The sequence below is a fragment of the Mesocricetus auratus genome, unplaced genomic scaffold, assembly GCF_017639785.1.
Source record: "Mesocricetus auratus isolate SY011 unplaced genomic scaffold, BCM_Maur_2.0 Super-Scaffold_100707, whole genome shotgun sequence".
Classification (NCBI taxonomy): Eukaryota; Metazoa; Chordata; class Mammalia; order Rodentia; family Cricetidae; genus Mesocricetus; species Mesocricetus auratus.
In genome coordinates this window covers 8,566,688-8,586,203 of record NW_024429269.1, presented here as the reverse complement: position 1 = coordinate 8,586,203, position 19,516 = coordinate 8,566,688, and the positions used below count along the sequence as shown (strand labels likewise).

At 42.4% G+C, this 19,516-nt stretch overlaps 1 protein-coding gene across 4 annotated transcripts in view; it reads right to left on the bottom strand.

Annotated features, from left to right (window-relative positions):
• Atp8a2 (ATPase phospholipid transporting 8A2) overlaps positions 1-19,516 on the bottom strand; it is a 547,410-nt gene that overhangs the window by 247,875 nt on the left and 280,019 nt on the right. For all 4 annotated transcript variants that reach the window (XM_040740602.1, XM_040740601.1, XM_040740603.1 and 1 more), the window contains one exon: positions 16,124-16,296. In XM_040740602.1, the coding sequence (XP_040596536.1) occupies positions 16,124-16,296 (173 nt within the window). The remainder of the gene's footprint in view (positions 1-16,123; positions 16,297-19,516) is intronic.

Below are 19,516 nucleotides of genomic sequence, written 5' to 3'. Positions count from 1 at the left end.
AACAGTTTACAAATTAATGTAAGTTTTTGTGTGTTTATTTGAGGTAAAGCATCTGTGGGACCAGGCAGGACAAAAACCTCCATCTTCAGGCCACAGTGATTTTGTTTTATTTGTTTACCCTCCATGTTTTGATTATTAGGAGTCTGATTGGAGCTGCTATATGTGTTTTATCCAGTGCTGGTTGAAAAGAACTAACAAAGTAGAAAGAGTTCATTACACTGGTAAAAGGCACTGTGGTTTAACAAGCTTTACAGCTCCCTGAGCCTAGACTTGCCTCCCTAAGCAGAGGTTTTGGCCGATGAAGGTGATAGTCTCAGTTTGGAGGTTTGTATCGCTTTCTGAGTATCACATAAAACAATGCCTGGACAGAGCTCAATAGAAAGCCCACCTAGTGTTACCATCAAGACCCTGAACAATCCTGATGCCGCTTTTGGCACTCCCCCTTCCTCACCTCACTTTTCATGGGACTGCAGAACACACTCAATGCCACCACTTTGACTCAAGATGCTATGACCTAATGCCAGTGTAGTTCTCTGTCTGTCACTTCCTGGCAATGTTGCCGCTGTCAGACACCACTGAGTGAGCATCTCTGATGACAACAGCATCTACCTGACAACATATTTTGGCTATGTCTGACTTGCTCATTGATGGAGTTACAGATCACATGGGTGTTTGTCATCTCCTTTAAGCCCTTTCCGCACTGCAGTTAAGAGTGGTCTTCTTAAAATGCATCTCTCAGGTCTTGTTTTGTTCCATCCATTTCCTTGCAAAGTTCTTGGTTTCATTTTTTCTTTACTGCTAGAACACATGGAAGAGTGTGCCAGACACTTTTATGTCAACTTGACACAAACAGAAGTCTTTGGAGAAGAGGAAAACACAATTAAGAAAATGCTTCCATAGGACAGGGCTATAGGCAAGCCTGTAGGGCATTTTCTTAATTAGTGAATGCTGCGGGAGGGACCAGCCCATTGTGGGTGGTACCATCCCTGAGCTGGTGATCCTGGGTTCTATAAGAAAGCAGGTTGAGCAAGCCATGAGGAGCAAGAAAGTAAGCAGCACCCTCCATGGTCTCTGCATCAGCTCCTGCCTCCATGTTCCTGCCCAGTAGGAGTTCCTGTTCTGAATTCCTTCTATGACTAACAGTGGTGTGGAAGTATAAGCCAAATAAACCCTTCCTCCTCATGTTGCTTTTGGTCAAGGTGTTTCATCATAGCAATAATAATCTTAACTAAGACAGAGAGGCAACCCAGACCCAGAAAGATAAACATCTGATATTCTCTCATCAGAGCTCCTAACTCCAGATCTTCAGGTGTGAGTGTGTGTAGCCTGGAAACCAGGAAAATAAAAAGGGATCATTGCTGAGGTAGGGGCATGGAGGCCATAGAGAGACGAATAGGAGGGTATAAGTCATTTGATCAGGATAATGGGAAGGGGGGCTCAATTCGGGAAGGAGAAGAGAGAGGAAGGTGAAATAACAGTGGGGACGTCTGAAAAAGTCACAAGAAATCATACTACTAATAAAAAAGAGAACCTGTAAGTACATCTGTGTATAAGTACTCATATATTATTTAAATGAAATTTTCTGGGATAACAATGCTTCCTTCAAGAGCCAACGCCACTTAACAAAAACTCCAATATCAGGCATAGAAAGCCCTTTTTTGAGTTGTTGGTCAGGTTGTTCAAGAGACTTCCAAAATTAACAGGTTACTGATTTCTATTGCCCTTGATTACCTCCTGCCACCTCCAAAAGGTAAAAGGTAAACCTCATTGCTGAAGACACCATGCACTTCTGAAACAGTACCCAGAGACCCCTGAGCCAGAATTCATTTGAACTTCCCCTTCCTTAGAATCCAGCTTTCATGGTACCAGAAGCAATCATGCAAGCTTCCAAAGGAAAAAAAATTAATCGACAATCCTACTCAGCTGGGATACCTATGAACCACAGTAAGGACCACTACGGTACAACAACCTTAAGGGTGCAGTCACCGTGCACATACCATGGTAAGCAACATCTCTCTAATTAGATTTAAGACCTGATCAAAAGAGGAAAAGTGTCTGGTACTGGAAACCTAGCCCACTAACCACAGATCTTGAAGAACCTACAGCCATCACCTTACTAAACCTGCACAATCCCTCACTGTACTCTAAATGTTTGTCCTCATACCCATAGATAAATATAGTCCTCACCCCTCATCAAAGAACCTTGGCTTTGTAATAGATGGAAACCATTACAGAAAACTGCCACCAATGAAAATGCAGAGTTATACAGTCCAGTCCTAACGCATGTATTGACAAAACACCTCTGACACCTACAGCTCAGGAAACACTGTGGAGGAGGAGGCAGAAAGATTGTAAGAGCCAGAGGGTCAGATAGGGGAGTTCTCTGTGCCTCCCAGGAATATCAGAAACTACACCCCATAAATTCCCACTGGCACAAATGCCTACACATGACTGGACAAAGACAACAACAATACACACTAAAGTGGGTGAGGGAAAGACTAGGCCTCAATCACACACAAGAACTACAGGCAACTAAGGCATGCGGAGAGAGGCAGAAACAGTCTTCCCCAGAGGAGAGTACTCCAATTGGTTACCCAACATCAAATGGTTAGCCTTAAAAACATACATAGGAGTGACATTATGCACACTGAGCAGGTTATATTTAGAAACATATCTGTAAATGTATATGCATAAATGCATATAATAACAATCAATGAAAACAGAGGCCATGAATTTTTTTATTTTAAGAAAAAATATTTTTAATTTTACAAATCAATCCCATTTCCCCCTCCTCCCTCCCTTTCTCCTGCTCCCTTCCCATCCTCCATTCACTCCTCAGAGGGGATAAGGCCTTCCTTGGGAAGTCAACAAAGTCTGGCAGGACCAAGTACCTCCCCCCCCATCAAGGCTGAGTAAGGCCATAGGGAATGGGCTCCAAAAAGTCAGTTCATGCACCTGGGATAGGTCCTGGTGCCAGAGGCCATGAATTTTAAAGGGAGATATATAGGAGGGCTTGGAGGGAAGAAAGAGAAAGGAGAAATAATTTAATTATATTAATCTCAAAAATAAGAGAAAAATGAATATATACCAGGTTAAGACTATTCAGAAACAAAAGGCCACTTTCTGCAACACATGGTACTGGATAGTCACATGGAAAATATAAAGCTGGAACCTCATGCCTTACGATATATAAAAAATTATTCAAAATGAATTGGATACTTACAAATAAGATCTAAACTAGAAACTCTAAGCTAAACTCCTAGCAGAAAACAGAGAACACTGTCATGATATTGCTTCCAGCAAGGATTTATTGGGCACAAAATCAAAAATTAAAACAATAAAAGAAAAGAGAAATACATTGAGATTTGACAAAATGAAAAGATTCTATACAGCAAATATTGCCATAAGGAAGTGAAAAGAAACTGGGCATTGTGACACAGACCTGTAATCCCAGCATTTGGGACACAGAGACAGGGGGCTCAAGAGTCAAAGGTCATCTTTGGCTACATAGCAGGTTTGAGGCCAGAGACATGTGATTTTGTCTTAAAAACACAGAGTGAAAATGCAACCAAATCAACGGGAGAAAAGATTTGAAAATTGTGTGTTTGATAAGATACTTCATTTAGTCTGACTAAAGAAGATTTATCACCCAGAAATAAAAAGACAATATTTAAAAGCACGCAAAAAGTTTGATTAGATATTTCTCAAGAGCACTAGACAAATGACTCATAAATGCATAAAGCCAATGAACAACATTAATTGTTAGGGAAACACAAATTTAAACCACAATGAAATCATTCTTGGTACTCACTAGGATGGTTACAATACAACGTTTGGGGAAGGACCTGGTAAAACTGGAGCCCTCCTAGATGGCTGAGAAGAATGTAAAATACTCCATTTCAGTTGAAGAGCATTGTAGCAAATGCTCAAGTACGTAAACATAAGGTTTCCACAGGCCCAGCAATCCACTCCTGGGTACAGAAGTAAGCACTCTCCCGCACAAAACTGAACATGAATGTTGGAGTAGCAATCAGTACCCACAACTGTTCCTAAGGAAGCACAACACCAACACTCCTCAATGGCGAGTGCACACAAAACATGTCAAGAAGCCAGCAGTGGACTCCAGCATCACAACATGACTCCTAATGAAGAAGTCAACCGCAAAGACCATTCCTGGTCCCAGTGACACAAAATGCCCCAAACAGGCAAATCTACAGAGACAAAGCATATCAGCGCTACAGAGAGCCCAGAAGTGACAGGGTGGGGGATCTGGCATGACAAATGGGTCTAGGTTTCTTTTTGGCTGGAGGTAACAGGAAACTGTTCTAAAATAGGACCAGTAGGATGACTCCGTGAGTAAAGGAGCTTGCCACCACATCACATCTGACAACTGGAGTTTAATCCCCGAGACTCACATGGTGGAAAGGGAGAACTGAGCCTTTAATACACGGGCTTGAGGACATTTAAGATTCAAACTGTGACAGACTGCTCAGAATCATTTGTTAAATGGGGACAGGACCTCAGTGGAAACACAGCTCTTCTGTGTCTTACTTTTGAGAAGCATAAACTAGGGTGATAGGTTTGCTCTTTATAGACTCCCGGAGCCAGTGTTTATAGCTGGGACACAGTGACCACTAGGGGTGAACACCAGTACATCATTAGACACCCCTCACCTGGAACCAACCAGTCTCCCTTCAAACAACACACTGGATTGAATTGCCTTTGGCCGCACCTGGACTGGTCCTCCAGCAGACTGATCCACAGGGAAGACAAAGATGGAATCACTTGTACTTACTCAACTGAGCTTCTCAATAAACAGATGACTCCTCCCTTGGGCCTGGGTGGGCCCAGCCCAGAGATGACCCTCAGGGAGGTACTTACCCATCCAACCACATTGAGATAAAGACGACATCATCATCATCATCATCATCGGCTTCAGTGTTTTATAGACTAGACAGAGCAGTAGAGCCTGTGTGGTGGGGTTAAGACTATGCTTCTTCTCTACATGATCTAAATGTGTGTGTAACACTTGCACCAGGCAATCTTTAACTTGAGACACAGACTCATACTGAAGACTCCTGGTACAAGCTTTCAAATCAAGAACATATAAATACACACAGCAAAGGAAAACTTGGCTTGTTTATTTACCTTTCCTAATGATAAATATTTTAAATTTGTGAATTATGATTGATCTGGGTTCTAACACATTTTATTAATTGCACTGTTCACAGTTGCCTGAAGTAAATCTAATTACAGTTCTGTAGGACAGAACTGAACTCAATCTAATTACAGATCTGTAGGACAGAAGTTCATCCTGACTGCCACTAAAGCAACGAGATACCGCAAGACTCTAGTTAAAGTGCCTAAATTTATAAATACAAAAATTAAAGCCAGGAGAAGTGGTTCACACTGTGATCCCTGTCTTTGAGATCAGTCACAGCAAGTCTGAGGCTAGCCTGGGTTTCAGAAGAAGCTGCAGGGCTGCAGGCTTCAGAATGAGACCCTATTTCAACCCAAACAAAAGACAAAAAAAAAAAAAAGTTGGTGAAAAAGCAAAGAAAGGAGAACTTTGAAATTTGTTAGTGGAAATACAAATTAGTTCACTTGTTATGGAAAACATTAAGAGATTCTTAGAAAAAAAGGAAAGAAACAGAACTCCCAAAAGATCCCTTCTCTGTATAAGTCCAAAGGACAGCACATTGTTATAGTAGATTCTCTGCGCTCCCACGTTGACGACGGCTATTCACCATAGCCAAGTGACAGTGTCCATCAACAGATGAGTGGATGGAGAGAGGATTATTACCCATCCACTTAAGAAAGGATGAAATCCAGTTGTCTGTAGTCTTGTGAGTAGAACAGGAGTTTTCCATGTTAATAGATGGGAACTGAGAGCAGAAAGGCAAGAGATTATAGTGACCACTGGAAGTTAGGAAGGGCAGGGAGAACTAGAGAGAGGCCAGATCCCTGGTACTGAGATACACAGGAGGGGTTAATTCTGTCATTGCACAGCACAGCGGAGCAACTACGGACTCCTCTAAGTTATATCTCACATAACTGAAACTGAAACACCAGAATTGTCTCAAGACAGAGCAGTGAGCAGGGATTCATACGTAAACTCCAACTATTCCACACTTGCCAGCACACACTGCACACATGTATTGGATGCACACATATTACTCTCAACTAAATTTTTTATAATGCTCATCATTTAAAAAAATCCCCCTTTCAAAATGATTCTATCCCCTTACATTGATTCCTGGGTTTGATAATTCAATGTCATTATCTTTATGCAGAATGTCAGGGGTTGGAAGCACTGGGCTTGAAGGTAACACACACACACACACACACACACACACATTCATGTTTTAGGTAGAAGCCTTTAATCTCTTACTGTTGTTACATTCTACTTCAGGAAAATTAATTAAATGTGTGCTCATCATGATTTCCTAAAAAGAAAACAAAACCATAAGGTTCAAGTATCTATAAAAAAGGAAAAATATTGTGATAACACAGGACTTTCTAATTTCTAAACTTCTAATATCCTCAAATACCACCCACCCATTAAAACAAACGAAAGCAAAAAGGAACGAACAAAAGACTGACAGACAGATTTAGCCTGGCGCTTGTGTGTTTGTACAGGGATTATCTCCACACTGGCTCACTTTGGTCTTAATGACTGTTGTGTCCAAGTGGTGAAAGACACTAGTTGGAATACTTGCTTAGAATGAGAACAAATGCTTGCTGTATTTCTCAGATGACCCAGGTGTCAAGAATTTGATGGACAAGTGTGAGAAGAAGGTGTCTGTCTGTCTATCTTCCCCTCTCTCACTTGCATGCCTGTCAGGGAACAAACCACAGGAGATTCAACCCTGGAACCCTGGCAGAGCTCAGCCAACTGATCAAACAGAAAGTGTCAGGAAGCCAGGCATTCAGTAGACAGGGTCCCTCTGCTGCTTCAGGACCACAGTAACAAAGACAGGACTTCATTAGTCAGAAAATGAGCCTAGCACAGGCTCCCAAAACATAGCAACTTTAGTTAGCTCCATCATCTACCACAGCAACTGCAGAAAACTGTGGCCTAGATGGGGCCCACTGAAAATAAGAATTTAGGGTGTGTTTCAGTGGCTGTTTTTGTCAAGTGGTGTGGTGTTTTTGAGTTCATTACAATAAAAATGATTTCATTAAATAATGACAACAGTAAAAAAACCTACGGGGGCGGCTTAAATACTACTCCCTTGCCACTGTTGTCTCTAAAGTTAAGCAAACGAGAGGCTGTTTCAAAGAGGCTTAAACTCGAGAAGTGTACGGTGGTTTCGTGTCGCTAAGTGCTTTTCTGGGCATCTTAGTGACGTCACAAGCTGTGAGAGTACCTAGGATGGAGAAGGCCCAGTGGTTCTCAGGGTGGCTGGAGAAATCAGAGAAGGGGGCATGCCAGTAATTCAAGGAGCAGTGCGTGAGACCACATGTCAGAGGTACACACAGGAAAATGGAAAACAACTTTCTTTGGGATCAGTTAACGTAGGAAGTGCTTATATTGTCTCCGTTAGAAAGCACTGTGAGGAAAAATGCCTTTTTGTTTTTTTTCCCCTGTAATGAAAGTCAACATGACACCTTTTTGTATTGATGAATCACATTCTGAATCTCTTCACAGCAAAAGGAACAAACACACTCTTGAAGTACAAAGGCCATCACAAGGCAGGACTTGGGAAGCACATATTCATGTGTTTAATTAAGCTCTGTTCTTCTCTCTCTGTCTGTCTCTCTCTCTGTGTGCCTCTCTATCTGTCTCTTTCTCTGCCTGACTGTCTGTCTGTCTGTCTGTCTGTCTGTCTGTCCCTCTCTCTCTCTCTCTCTCTCCCTCTCTCTCTGGAAAAAATGCCAAATATTATGAGCTTCTTCTTCAGTGTTTGGGACCACAGTTTGGCCTGGAATCATTAGGCAAGCAGTATTGTCAGGAATGACAGGCAGGGGTGAATTAATCACCCATGAACCCAGGAAGCAGGAAAACACAGGGAGAGGCTTGGAGAGTGACACCGCACCTGGTTCCACATACTGACAGCGGCAGAACCAGTGGATATGAGCAGACACTGCTGAAGTTTCTAGACTTCTCCACCCAGGAAAGGGCTTTGAGGCTTCCCTTGTCCTTCCTGACCCTGCTTCTGTGCTGAAACCCTGGTGCCAGAGTCATCTGAGGGCCTCCTGCCCTGTAAACTAGGTTTCTGACCAACACAGACAGGAAACTGACATAAGTTTCCAAAGCAAGCAGGCAGAGGTCTCCCGGGGCTGCTTCCCTAGCAGCCCTGCATATCGCCAAGGGTCAGGCTCGCCCTGGGGTTTCCACTGCCACTTCACTGGTCACCTCAGGGCCTGCCCCTTGGTTTTCATTCAAGAGCCTCTCCAATTCTCCACTTACACTTTGTCCATTTCTTTGTCAGCTATAGGATAGCTCTGCCCAGTTCAACAAATAAGCAATCAAGTCGACATGCTAAGTGGTTTCTAGTTTTCCTCTGCGTTCTATACTGTGACAGTATATAACTTTTCTGGAGGGGGTAGGCTCAATGCACATACAGAACCCTGGGTTAAACCTTCCAAGAGTCACACACACACACACACACACACACACACACACACACACACACACACACACACATCCCAAAACAAAACACCCCAAATCCATTATGTTTGGTTTGAAGGGAACTAAAATCACTAATAATCTAGAGTTGCTGTTGCAGAGTGTTGGTATTATGTATTTGCTGTATGAATTATTTGATATGAAAACAATCCTTCCTTTGTAAACATGTTATCTTAAATCTAAAAAATTACTTTTTATCTTTCAGTATCAGACATAATTACTTAGAAATCCTTCTCTTTTCCTAGTTTGGATTAATATTGCATGATGGAAGCTATTCAGGTTTAAATGTGTCATGTTTGAATAGATTAATACATGCACATCAGTGTGTTTTTTCACTCTGGTAAAGTACACCGGGAAATATTTTCAAATTTCTCAGATTTTATAAGTGGTTTTTATTTGAGAAGCAATACATCTGAGATCACTCATCCTCAGAAGAGTATCAAAACTAGCAAAGATGAAGTAAAATTGCCTTAACCACACAAATAACACCGTGTTAGCGCTAAATGACAAAACAAGGCAAGTTATGAATTCTGCCTTAACTGCATGCAATCAACAAATCTGAAAATATGCTAAGCCACAGCACAAACAATCTAGAGGAAGGTGTGCAGCCTGGACAAGTTAACAATGCTCCTTGAATTGAAATGCCAACCAGGAAGTGAGGCTACAGCTGGACATGCACACTGCTGAGCAGTCACGTCATGAAAGACACCATAGGAAAGTTTTATTTTTGCAAGTGTGTGGCTGGATCCCTACCAACATGGAGGCCAATGAAAAAACAATTGGTGGCACAATTCTAATTACTGTGTCTGAATTCTGCTTGGACATAATTCTGTGTGTCACTTGAAGGTTGAAGGATACCACACACAAGATGCCTTAAGCTCTGATTTCCCATTATGGAGTTGAAGTCATTAATGTGAATAGCTAGATGGGGGAAGAGACCAAACGAAAAGCCATTTCTAAGTAATCTCAGTGAGGCCAAGCGACAGGCTTGAGTTCAGGTCATGATAGAAGCTGTGAGGATGAGGCTTGCATACAAAACCAGCCACTTCTGCTCAGCACAGCAGCAGGTTGATTTTTCACTTTAGATCATTGTTTTATTTTTGTGTGGTGGTGGGTTCACACACACACACACACACACACAAACACACACACACATCTTGTTTGGCATACACATATAGCATATATACATCTATACATATATATGTGCACACACACCACACACACAATGCACACATGTCTATATCTATACCTCTACCTCTATCTCTATCTTGTCACAAAACTGGGGCTCAGAATCCAGGCTTGTCTACTAAACAGACCAAGTTCGCCCCAACAAGGACAAAGCTACTGGCACCTCTCTTAAGAAATCATTTCACTTTCTCAGGCAAAGGGTGCAAATTTTGTTACATATTTTCAGGTTGCTTACCCTTGGACTTATCATCTAATGGAAATTCTCACGTGTTTTTCCTAAAAGCATATCTGTAAAAAATCTTTACAGTACTGGTCACAATAATGAAACACTATTCAACAGTGTGTGTGTGCCCAGACACACACACACACACACACACACACACACACACACACACGTACGCGCACCTGCTCACGTATCGAACTCATGGCCTCAAGCAAACTAGGCAGTACAGTGTTTTGCATCTGAGCCACATCCCAATCTCACTATTCAGCCTCTTACAAACATGTTTATATTACTACTTCATACACTTTCAATTTGCACCTGTGGTTCACACCCCACCCCTGATTGTAAGAAAACATATTTTCACAGGCAGAGTCCAGTTCACTCTTAAGAGTGAATTGATAGCTGGTGGCACTTTTGTGGCTGTTACTTCCATTTTGTTTATCTCCATTTTCTAATTTCCTTTTCCATGAGAACTATACATAATTCTTAGGTAGGAAAATAAACCTCTAAAGTCTTTTAAGATATCCAGTGCAACCTCTGTCTCTCACTCTCGTCTCTGTTCCGTGGCTTCACACCAGGTTTTACATGTTCACTGTTCAATCTGTCCCAAGAGACAGACGTCTAAATACATCCAAGAATATAAATAATGACCCCGGCTATACTTATCATGCACATCCAGTGCCGACCCCACTGTGGACCTCGTCTCCACTTCATCTCCTGCCCAGATACTTAGCGTCATAAATCACATTTGTTAACTAGGCACTGCTGAGGGGCCACCATCATCACCTGCGCTTGCAGGGGTCTGTGGAAGGGCCATTGCCAACTTCCTCACATGGGAGACACTGATGAGTCTTTCATGACTCTCTTCCTGATGAGACACAGTCACTTAGCATTTCTGAATGTTCCTAAGAGGCCAAAAGTCTGCTTACCCCCCACTAGTCGCTGCTATAAAATTTATTTCCATTTTGACAAAAACAAAGAGCTTCAAAGAAAAAGGGAAAGGGGGGAGAAAAAACAGAGAAGTCCTTCTTGCACCCATTTAAAATGGCTTACACATTTTCTACACAACATTCTCCCTCTGGAGAGCTGCAAATCTTCTAAAACTAGAAGGGGAGAGATCTAACCTAGTTAAACTGTTAATAAAAATGTGAATATTGACAATATTATGCAGATGTGGCTGAAGTAACATGTACATCCAACTAGATAGTCCCTGGCATTAGTCAGAAATGCCAGCATTTCTCTTGCTCTCTTGGACCATGTGCAAGATGATAATTTTTGAGGCTTTATTTACTCATTTGTAAAAACAAAACAACAAAACAAAACAAAAAACCAAAGATGATGCCAGTAGAGGATTAACAAATAAAATGACTTGAATTGATGACCTCAATTTCATAATTTGTGCACGTGTCTCAGTCTTGCAAAAGGTTCCTGGCTTGTGTATGAAGCGGTATCTACCGTTGTCAACAAAAGACTCTCACAATGGAACCACCAAGGGGGGGGGGGACAGTAACTCTGAGGACCAGTAGATACTAGAAGAGTAGAGATATAGGCAGAGGTGACAAACCCAATGCTACAGTTTATCCTAAAGAATGCTCAAAGAATGAGGTCATGAAAAAGTCTGGGACACCAATGAGCCAATGGGTAAGGGCTCAATGGGGAGTGGGGTGGGGGTGTTATGTGGAAGTCAGCTGGAGAAGCTGTGGGTCTTAATCCTGACTGCCCATCACAGTCACTTAGTTCTCATGTGCAGGTCGCTTGCTTTGGGGGAGAATGGAACCTTTTTTTCCCCTTAACCTATATTTCATTATTTTAATTCAGTGAAATTTAATTTAATGAGGTAAATTCTTTTATTCACATGTGCACATATTTTATTGTGATAAAATTCACAGAACAGAAAATTCACCCTTCCAGGTCTGGAGAGATGACTCCATGTTTAAAATTCTTGCTGTTCTTACAGAAGTCCTGAGTCTGGTTTCCTACCTCTGTTGAGTGGCTTACAACTGCCCATAACCACAGTTCCATGGGATGTGATGGCCCTTGCAGGTACCCACACACACATGGTGTGTGCATGTGCCCACCCACAATCATAAAAATAAATTTTTAGAAAACTAACCACATTAAAGAATAAACATCTAATGGTGTTTAGCATAGTCACAACGCAATCATCCTATGCACACAGTTCCAGAACATTTCAACATCTTCAAAAGCCAAGCCTGTAGCAATAAAGCAACTTCCCTCTTTCTTGCTTCTAGCTGCTTAGCTTTGTGGGTTTGTCCACTCTGAATATTCCATAAAGTTGGAATAACACCATATACCATCTCTTTTGTAATTGGCTTCCTTTGCCAGGCATAGTTTTGGAGTTCCTCCTGTTGCAGCCTGTACTACTGCTATGGCTGAATACTATTGTATAGATAGACTTCCTCTCCTTATCCACTTATGAACTGATGGGCATCTGAGCTGTGGACACAGTTTGGCTATTGTGAGAATTGCTGCTATAAATACATGTCTGTGAGTATTTGTCTGAGTACCTGTTTTGAACTCTTCTGTGTCTATTTCTGGGAATTGAATTGCTTCATCATTTGGCACATTTACATTGGAACACTACCCCTGTCCTCACCCCCATGTGCCCCTTCCTATAAAGTTCTCTGTAAAGCTGATACCAAGAAGAGGGATGCACAAAGGGAGAAGACAAGAGGACGAGGCTATGACAGACCCCCATGTCCAAAATCTTGGAAAACTTCCAGAGGCTTCCAGAGATATAGCAGACATGGTGGGATATATAGGGAGATGGTAGACATGCCACCGAAATAGAACAAATCACCTCAAGGAGGAGCCATCAGTGGCCAGCAAGATGGCTCGCCTGCCCGCTGCACAAGCTGGGCAACCCAAGTTCCAGCTCCAGATCTCAGGTAAATCTGTGGATCTATTCCTTGACCTTCAGAGGTGCACTGAGGCACAAGCAACCATCCATCCCTCTCTCTCATACACACACAATGACAATATTAATTGCTTAAGAAGGAGAAACCATGTACTAGTTAGTTTTAGTGAATTAGACACAAACTGGAGTCACTGGGAAAGAGAGAGCCTCAGTTGAGGAATTGCCTGTGATTAGCTTGTGGGCAAGTCTATGGGGGCATTTTCTTGATTAATGATTGATGGGGAGAGCCCAGACCACTGTGGGTGTGGTACCCCTGGGCAGGTGGTCTTGGGATGTATAAAAAATGCAAGCGATTAAACACCATTTCTCTATGGTATCTGCTTCAGTTCCTGCTTTGGCTTCCCTTGATGATCAAGTGTGACCTGTAAGCCAATTAAACCCCTTTCTCCCAGCCAGGTGGCATTTGGTTAGTGTTTCATCAAAGCAACAAGGGAGCAAAATAGGACAAACCGCCAATAACAAATGCTAAAAGAACTAGAAATCAAATGAAAAACTGAACATGCCAAGTGCTTATAACAATGGAAGTGTGGGATTCCACAGCCTCACTGAGGGCCTGAGCCCAAGGCCTGTGGTGCAAGGCAGATGCTAAGCATTAACACCAATACTCTAAGACACCCTGACCCAGAGGCCACACACCTTCAATTCTCCCCAACACCAAGTACGTGTAAAGCCAATATCAAACTTACAACTGCAGTTGTCTTTGGGTGGAAGTTTACAAGTCAACAGACAATGCAGTGGCAGCTAAGACTCCCCATAGGAAACTGAAAGGCACCCATCCTGCTGACTACAAAGGATCTTGTTAAAAATTTGTAATAGCATAGAAAACACTGGAGCACAGCAAGCTGTAATTAGCAAAATTGAGCATAATTTAATCAAAATATGCAATAGACTTCCAAGGTCAAATTATATAAATAAAGGCTAATTTACTCCTATTTACCTAAACATTATGAAGGAGGTATTTGAGCATGTATCAATTGAGGCAGTCACACTTGAATGCCCAGGAAACATCAGTTAAGAAGGATCTTAGACTGAGATGGGTTTTTTTTCTGTTCTACAAACTGACTTGATGTCTTACACTCAAGCAATCCTCCTGTCTTGGTTTTCTGAGTAGCTGGGACTTCAGTCACAGTCCCGTGAGCCTGGTTGAAGGGTGTTTTTATGGGGTCACTGCCACTGGAATACAGGGACATTTTCAGTTTAGAGATGAGATCTTTGAGAAAGTCTGGGCTCACTGGAGACCTGTGTGGGGTGATGAGATTCCTCTTTTCACTATTTAAATCCATCTTAGTTTGAAGGAATATTAGATTATAATTCTTATACAACATTCAACATCTACAAATCCATAATGATAAGAAAATGTATAATGATTTCCCAGAAAATTATTCTTTAAAAAACCTACAACTTTTTCTTTTATGTTTAGAAAGAAGAGTAACTCAAAATGATTATACTTTAAACATAGAAAGTGAGAAGTAAGGCCAACTTTATTCTTAAAGTCACAAGTGAAATTTGGCTTACAATTCTGAACCCAGGTGAAACAACTGAGCACTTTGTTTACAAAGTGTGTGTTCAGTTTTTGTTGTTGCCATTTTTAAATAAGTGTGAGACCAGCCAAGAAATGTCTGAGAGCAGAGAAGTGGAAACCACCTTGGGTCTTTCTAAGGAACACTTCTATGTAGGAGATGAGATGGTCACTGTATTTAACTTGAATTTGGCTCTCTGTACCTATTGCAGTTCCAGCTCTTTTTTGGGCCATCCTAAGGTTTGTACCTGTGTGACACGCAAAGCCAGGTGAAGGCAGCCCAAGTGAGAGGAGGACATGGTGTTTTTCTTTAGCCCAGGGCAGCTGGCTAGGTCGGAGCCTATTCCTGCATTCTGCTGGCCTGTCTGGCTCTTCCCTGGAAACCCAGATGGACACATTTTGATTGTCCCACGAAAGTCTGTATAAGGGGATAGTCTGCTGACTTTTAGTTGCAATTTACTAGGCTGGTCCATCTGGTTTCCTCTCGTCCCTGGCATTACTGTTTGCTTCAGCCACTGACAAGCTGGGGACTGTGCCTTGATGAACAATGTAGGTGGCAGGCAGAAGCAACTGGCCAGCACTTGTGATCAGGTGGCACGATAATAACTGCCAGTGTTGAATAACTCATAGAAGACAGGTCACACCTGCTTAGCAACTCAGCATCTTAGACATAGCGAGAAACTACAGAAGACAGGAATCCAGCATGCTTTTCTCTCTTTTAGATGACATGGGCAGATAGGGGATGTCCTTCTGTATATATGCTTCTCTTATTGGTTGATGAATAAAATACTGTCTGGTCAATGAGGCAGAAAGATAGAAGGGACTAGGACAAGGAGAATACTGGGAAAGGTAGGCAGAGAGAGCCCGCCACGTGGGTTGCCAAAGGAGTAACAGGTCTGGGCATTCTCTGGTAAGCCAAGACCATGTGGAAATATATAGATTAGTAGTTATGGGTTAATAATTAAGACAGAGCTAGCCAATAAGAAGTCCTAGCCATCTGGCCAACAATTTAATAATTAATATAAGCCTTTGCATGTTTATTTGGGGCTGAGAAGGGTGGTGGAACCAGGCTGGACAAACAACAATGGGCCCTTTACCTATGGTGACCTCTAGTAGATTATTTTCATAATTCCAACTTTCAAATCTCTATCAGAAGCAGACCTCCAGGTTATGTGCTGTTAGTGGAATGGTAGCAACTTCCACCCTCAAAACTCTTCTCAGACTCCATAAAGAATCAATGAGAACTTCTGGCTGGGTGGTGTCATGGTTGATTCCAATTGTTAGTTTGACTAGGTTCAGAAACACTTATTGCTATAATTAAGTAAGTATTTGGGTGTGTCTGTGAATGTGTTTTCAGAGAGCTTTAAATGAGGAGGGAAGTCCCATCCTGAATGTGCATGCCACCATCCCATGGAGTGACAAGAAACAAAAGCATAAGAGCTACTTGCTGCTTGGAGCAAAAGTCTATGCATCAATGGCTAAAGATAAACTTATATTTTGTTTAGCTTTTTCTATTCTTAACACAGAATTTGAAGCCCAGAATTCCTGTTCATCAATTCTTCCAGAAGCCCACGGCACAGACACATCAAGATCACGGACTGGGCACAACCTAAGCGTTCTCACCTGCAACAGATGACAGCTTTGCATGAGAGCGCCAGGTCCAGGAAACTTCTGCGAACTTCAAAGGAGAGCGCATACTTCAGGGTGTGGCCATCGATGATGAGGGCTACATCGTTCTCTTTGCCCAGCAAATTTCCCAGGTCTGTGCAGTGCTGAGTGATGGCAGCCCTTGTTGCCTGGAAAAAGTGGGAGAGGATGATGTCTGTGGGCTTCATACATACAAGGTGAACTTCAAGTTCCTTGACACGAGAAGATGGGACAAGGAAAAACACACAGTTCCACTTGGTGCAGTCACTGCCATGCTCTCTGTGGCTGTTTGATGGGTAAAACATCCTGGGAGTGAGAGACCCTGTGATAGTCACAATTATCTGACCTGTCTGAAATGTGTTGTCTAGTGATGCAAATCTCTTCCCCAATGGGACTCCTCTCTCTCTCTCCCTCCCTCCCTCCCTCCCTCCCTCCCTCCCTCTCTCTCTCTCTCTCTCTCTCTCTCTCTCTCTCTCTCTCTCTCTCTCCCTATATATGTGTGTGTACATAAACATATAGTGCATAATGATGTACATATATACATATACATTCTTTTAATGTTCTTTAAAAAGGAACCTCAACAACACACACAAGCTTTAAAAAAGCATTATAGGAACTTACAGGACAATCACTAACATTTCTTACGCAGATTGCACAAGATAAAGCTTTAAACAGCCCCAAAATATGTTTACGATTAACTTACACATCTGCTCATCACTTCAGATGCTACTGCTGTCTCCATGTATTAGGAGATAAGAAATGAGCTGCTCATTCTCACATGGAAAAAACTGTCTAATCAAATCAAACTGCTCATACCAACCAAACCACTGCCACCAGCCTAAACAAACACTGTGAGGTGTCTATTGTTACACGCAAGCATGAAAGTCATTCCCATAATTAATAAAAGATGTTCTCGTATGGAGGAATGTATGTGCTCAAATATAAGAATGCACCTTTTGACTGATTTAAAAAAATGCAGCTTATGTTTGTTCAGAAAGTACAAAAATACACCGAAGTGATTCTTTCTGGACAAGGGATCTTTTGTCTATGAAGCTACATGTTCATGTAATTTGCCGTATGGCAGCCTAAAGTGTGGTTTTGAAGTTTAACGGACAGGCTTTTTCTTCCCCTAGTTACACTGAAGTTCACTGTACTGATAGTGAGAAACTACTTACACCGTCTCTCTGCCCAGATTTCATACTCAATGGGATACCAAGACACAGAAAGGGTTGCAGCGACATGTGCTCTGGAACCTCACACTATGACTGGACATCTTATCTTTTTAATAGAAATCTATATAACTTAAGTTAGCTCTAGCCCAAATTCCACACTTGCCACCTCTTTGACATGGACAAGAGACTTCACCTCTTTAAGTTGCCATTTCTTCATATATAAAATGAGGCTAGGAACACTTCCCAGCACTTTAGTTATAAACAAGCGAGCTGGCCCAAACAACGACTGAAGATGGGTTTGGCACACAGTTAACACTGAATGCACTACTACCATTTAGTCATGAATTTATATTGAGGAAGACACACACGACAGTGAATAAATGTCACCACTGATAGAGCTTTGCCACTGTGATGAGAGATGAATAATTAATGCACTTCCAGTCAAAGTTACACTGGTTTCTATTAAAAAATAAAACTTGATGCCTTTTAGCCTCAGTTCTACCATTCTGAGTCTCAAGGAAGCATCTAGATTTTTCAGTGATTTATTTATTTTTATGTTATGTGCATTGGTGTTTTGCCTACATTTTCTCTGTATGAGGGTGTTGGATCTCCTAGAACTGGAGTTACAGACAGTTGTGAGATGCCATGTGGGTGCTGGGAATTGAACCAAGGTCCTTTGGGAAAGCAGTCAATGCTCTTAACCACTAAGCCACTCTCCAACCAGGAAGCATCTAATTTCTCTATGGAAACAACCTGGCCTTTAGCATTTGGATAGACAGAAGAAAAGCTTTTCCACTTTGGTAAGAGCTGGCTTGACAAGGCAGGGGTTTATTCTGCCAGGGGTCTATTCATGCAGGACAGAAACCCTCCTGAGACTACACCACTGATGGGGCCCGGTCCTGTTGCTTCAGCAGAGCACAGTCTAGCTCAGTGTCTTCCATGCCAGTGGCTGCCCCATGGACATGCCTTGGCTCAGGAGGAAAATGGCCGATGAATAAAATTCCTTGAGATACAGAGATCCCAGATGTCATACGAAGGCACAGCATACATAGCGACATTGGGAAGAGTAAATTAGGGAGTGCAGCCTTTCGCCATTGCAGGCAGAGGCTCCAGCTTTGGCTGCCTAACACCATCAGCACAGGGGTGGGGTGGGGCAGCTCTGAGGATGGAAGAAGGAGGGTGTTTTCAGAACAAGAATGAGCAGCGGGAAGATGACAGAAAGGAGACACTATGGTTTGAATGTGTCCTCAAAGTTCACGTAGAAACCTCATCCCAATGTGGCAGTATCGAAAGGTGGGACCTAATAAGGGTCGTCAGGTTACTGTCCCCAGAATGAAGTGACAGAAGCTTTGCAAGGGTGAGTGTTTTTAAGAGCGACTCACTCTTGTCTGTCCCCATCCCCGCCCCCAGTCTTCTAATTATGAAGACAGAGCAAGAAGCCTATGAAGGCTAGTTTTGCAAAAAGTGACACGAGCCAGTCATTAGCGAAGAGGGGACTTCGGTTGAGAACATGCTCCCACTAGATTGGCCCATGAGCAAGCTTATGCGGCATTTTCTTCATTGGTGATTATGTGAGATCACTGTGGGCTGTGCTACTCCAGCGGTGATGGTCCCAGATGCCATAAGAAATCAGGATGAGCAAGGCATGTGGAGCAGGATGGTAAGCAGTGATCGTCTGTGCCTTCTGCTTCAGTTCCTGCATAGGGTTCCTGCTTCAAGCTCCTGGCCTGACTTCCACTGGAAATAGACTGTGACATAAACTGAAGGAATCCCCTTCCTCCCCAAGTTGTTTTTGGGCATGGCGTTTTATCACAGTGATAGAAACCTAACTAAGATAAAGGTCTTTGCAGGATGCAGCCCTCAAACTAGGATTTCCCATCCCATACAATCATGCGCCAAATACATTTCTTTTGTTCATAAACCATTAGGTCTGGGTATTCTGCCATGGAGCAGAAAGTAGACTAAGGCACGATGCCTGGGAAATCTATGATTCTGAGATGTGTACAGCCTTCCTTCCCCAGGCAAGCAAAAGACAAGGTCTGAAAAAGTCCCAGAGTTTCCACAGCAACAGAGGCCCTGGAACAGAGCGGCACTCACGTCCACTCTCCTTGAGAGTCTCTTCCCATCCTACAACTCGGGACGCAAAGGTCTTAACCATAAAAGGAATTCCTTGAATCCCCCCAAATTACTAAATAAA